The 4,065-nt window shown below is 43.9% G+C and overlaps 1 protein-coding gene across 1 annotated transcript; it reads left to right on the top strand.

The window, feature by feature from the left end:
- The first annotated feature begins 622 nt into the window (after nt 1-622).
- Nucleotides 623-3,694, top strand: LOC109477609. The gene is made up of 3 exons (XM_019778953.1): nt 623-812; nt 3,303-3,365; nt 3,492-3,694. The coding sequence occupies exons 1-3, from the start codon at nt 623-625 to the stop codon at nt 3,692-3,694; spliced, it is 456 nt and encodes a 151-aa protein (XP_019634512.1).
- Nucleotides 3,695-4,065: the final 371 nt, after the last annotated feature.

The following is a 4,065-nucleotide window of genomic DNA, read 5'->3' as shown; positions in this document are numbered from 1 at the left end:
TGCCGTGTCGGACAAACGTCGTACAAGCTGCTGCCGTGTCGGACAAACGTCGCACAAGCTGCTGCCGTGTCGGACAAACGTCGTACAAGCTGCTGCTGGGTCGGACAAACTGTTACACATTTAGCGAGTTTCCAAGTCATCTGCCGGACGGAGGTAGGTTACCTGAAGTGCTGCTACGTTGATAGACGAATCTAGAGGACTTATAGTCACGATAGTGGCTATACAGGCTATTGTTCTTGGTGTTGGTTTGTGGAACAAGCGTAGGACGTATTGCTGCGTAGTAAAGCGTCGTTAGCCACAGGACATCACTAGATGCTGCGGGTTGTAGTCAGAATCAAACGTTAATCGTGTGCGAACCACTTCAGCAAAGGATTTGGAAAGACGGCACTTTGTTTTCATAGCTCTGATCCACGCTTGTGAACACTGGTGCTACAGATCTAGAACAGACTGTCGTTTTATAGAACAAACATTGGACGTGTTACCGCGTTAAGCATCGTTAGACGCTCCAAGTTGTAGTGAGACATAAGAGCACGTTGTGGGCTTCAGTGAGGAGTCAGGACGAAGTTACGCGGTTTGTACAGATCTCAACCGCGCGCTGTTGCTACAGAACAGTGACAGCAAAATGGACCGTCCCGTGGACCAGCCGGCGTACAACGACTCCCTGACAACCAACCCCGTGTTCTATAACGTCCCCACGGGAACCGTCTGTCCGGAGGGCTTCAACCTGACGGGTAACCATGGCAACGGGACGTTCTGTGCACCTGTGGGGTACCCCATACCTGTGGACCCAAACGCCTTCATATACATCATAGGTAAGGAACTGTTGTTCATATACTTGAGGGTAGATTTTCTTATAAGATAATCATTATTATGCAGCAGCTATTGTAGCCAGAACCGTGCCTTTCTAGTTCTATGCCTGGATGGCTAAGGGTTAGGGTTAGGATCAGGCACGGTTCTGGATAGTCTCTATTGTACCCAGAACCGTGCCTATCTAGTTCTATGCCTGAATGGGTTAGAGTTAGCATCAGGCACGGTTCTGGATAGTCTCTATTGTACCCAGAACCATGCCTATCTAGTTCTATGCCTAAATAGGTTAGGGTTAGGATCAGGCACGGTTCTGGATAGTCTCTATTGTGCCCAGAACCGTGCCTATCTAGTTCTATGCCTGAATGGGTTAGAGTTAGCATCAGGCACGGTTCTGGATAGTCTCTATTGTACCCAGAACCGTGCCTATCTAGTTCTATGCCTAAATAGGTTAGGGTTAGGATCAGGCACGGTTCTGGATAGTCTCTATTGTACCCAGAACCGTTCCTATCTAGTTCTATGCCTGAATGGGTAGATATTCTTTTCTCTTGGTAGTACACATGTACTATAGGTACGGTATGACAGACTGCCTCCACTATTGCCTATGCTATAACTCCATCTGTAATTACCCCTGAACAGATGCGCGCATGAAAGCTACCGGCGTGACCAATGAACATCACACACTGCGATGTTAACCCGCTCATATCGATGATGACCTATAACGTTATTTACAGGGAATCCCATTACAGCCGACTGTCTAAGTCTTCATTTCACGCTCAACGGCAAATTGAAATGTGCGGAAATAAACGCCATAAAATCCCACCAGTGCCTACCAGTGGGGCAGGAATAGAGTCTGTAGGAAGCAGTTGTTAGGCAATAATGCTGCTGTGTTGATCTTACTCGTGGATAAAACATGCTACTCGTTAAGGACTAGGAGAAATGTTGTGTTACCGGTTTCAGTAATGAAAACATTAGAAACGACTAGGGTCGGTAGGTAGGAATTACTATTTTTTGTTGTCTTCCTTATAGATTTAGGTTGAAGTGATTAGAAAATCAAGTTTAGCAACGTAAAACTGAAGATAACTTTGCCTCAGGACTGAATTGCCTCTGTCTCCATTATCCGTCTCTTCATTTGTCTGTTGGAAATACAGGAACTAATATTGATCTGTTTTACTCAATGAAAATCTGAATCTGAAAATCCTCGAAACAACGTTTCAAAAGGTGTGAAATGAAGACATCAGAAATCGAAATTCTGCTGGACCTGCCAATGGTTGACCCAAAAAGGCTAGGGTTGGCGGCCTTTTGCTAGGGTCGATTAAGAAACCGGAAACACTGCATCTTTCTTCCTACAGCCTAATCTGACCCCACTCTTCACACGATGGATAAGTCTCTGTGGTGATAGCTTGTAAACAAATGATGTTTGATGAAGACCTTCATGGTTTCTTACGTGTCCAGAGGGTACAGTATAATGTTTCTCACATCAATCTCGCGTTCTCACGCGTTCTGGAGGTACAGAATAATGCCATATACTGCGCTAGAAACACATCAGCTAAGGGAATGTGTGTGTATATATATATATATATGTGTGTGTGTGTGTGTGTGTGTGTGTGTGTGTGTGTAAAATTTACTTGCTATTTATGTGCAGAACTTTTTTAAAAATGATTTTGGAACACCAAAATTTCCGATGCACATAGATTTCTTCTAACTTGCCTTGCGCCCTCCTCTAAGTATGCCAAGACATAAAGGGCTGACCTAGGCTTTTCCCAAGCAACCTTTCATCCTGTATGTACATTGTAATAAATGTGATTTTAAACCCCTCTCCCATCATCCTCACGTTCAAACAAAGTGCTGAGACCTTCTACCCGATCCCAGCGGTCCTATGTCCGTGCGTGTGCATGTACTATCAAGTAAAGGTCGGAAGGTCCAGGCTTTCCAACAAAAATCGAAGTCTGGGGTGAAATGGGAAGGGGACGAACGGGTGAGTGTTTTGATAGATAAGAGGATGAAATACTAGAGGATGAAATGACATAAGATGGATATTGGGGACTCTCAAGACTAACTCTACTTCTCATGTTGTGCCCCAGTTGGGCTGATATTAGTGTTTATGTACGTTTCTACTATTAGGATTACTACTATTACTCTTACTACTACTGCTGCCATTCCAGTTATTTTGATATACTACGCGTCTAGCCTCAGAACTACTAGTGCTGGTAGTGCTTGTGTTTTAACTCTACTTACTTACTTACGCTACTACTACTACATACTTACTTACTTACTACTGCTATTACTTACTAGCTTACTTACTACTGCTACTAATTACTTACTAACTCTACTATTCTCCATCTGCTCCAGTTGTGCTGATATTCTACGCGTCCAGCCTCCTCCTGTTGCCGGTCCAGTACATTAAGTCGGAGCGGGAGGACATACAGATGGAGAATTACTACACTTACTTACCTACTACTGCTACTACTACTACTACTACTCTCCATCTGTTCCAGTTGTGCTGATATTCTACGCGTCCAGCCTCCTGCTGTTGCTGGTCCAGTACATAAAGTCAGAACGTGAGGACCTACAGATGGAGAATTACTACACTTACTTACTTACTTACTTACCTACTTACTTACTCTACTGTTGTCCATCTGTTCCAACTACTACTTACTAACTGTACTACTCTCTATCCATTCCAGTTGTTCTGATATTCTACGCGTCCAGCCTCCTGCTGTTACTGGTGCAGTACATTAAGTCGGAACGTGAGGACCTACAGATGGAGAATTATTACGACAGTTTTGTGAAGAGAGAGATGCTGCGGGACCGGACCTGCCGGGACTTCACACGCGAGAGGAGGGAGGTCAGGACGTCAGGGGTGTACGCGTTCGACGTGCCCATCTGAAGGTGCGGAAACGTTTTGAACCGTTTTGAAATCTTAAAAGTCACTTTGCATCTGTGTAAAGGTGTGCCAGTCTCGAGAACTGCACTTGTACAAAGTTAAACAGACTTTTCAATCCTTACTGAAATGCATAGGTTTTACACAGTAGTCAGGTGTGGAATCGTTTTGGACCTGTTTTAAGTCTTAAAAATCGTTTTTGCATCTGTGTAAATGACTTGAGAACTGCATTTGAACTTATGTGAATTTGCGATCTTTCTATTGGGATTTTCACTTGTAAAAAAAGGTTAACAGACTACTTTTGAACCCTAACTGGCATGGCATAGCATAAGATGTTATACAGTAGTCAGGTTTGAGAATCAGAATGTATTTTGAAT

Source organism: Branchiostoma belcheri, unplaced genomic scaffold (genome assembly GCF_001625305.1).
Source record: "Branchiostoma belcheri isolate BF01 breed outbred unplaced genomic scaffold, Haploidv18h27 scaffold40, whole genome shotgun sequence".
Taxonomy (NCBI): domain Eukaryota; kingdom Metazoa; phylum Chordata; class Leptocardii; order Amphioxiformes; family Branchiostomatidae; genus Branchiostoma; species Branchiostoma belcheri.
The sequence above is the reverse complement of the archived record's forward strand: the minus strand, read 5'-3'. Positions and strand labels throughout refer to the sequence as shown.

Coding starts and splice junctions, on each gene's coding strand:
- LOC109477609 (XM_019778953.1), top strand. CDS start 623: ATGGACCGTCCCGTGGACCAGCCGGCGTACAACGACTCCCTGACAACC. Junction 813..3,302: donor CGCCTTCATATACATCATAG/GTAAGGAACTGT, acceptor CATCTGTTCCAG/TTGTGCTGATATTCTACGCG. Junction 3,366..3,491: donor CCAGTACATAAAGTCAGAAC/GTGAGGACCTAC, acceptor TATCCATTCCAG/TTGTTCTGATATTCTACGCG.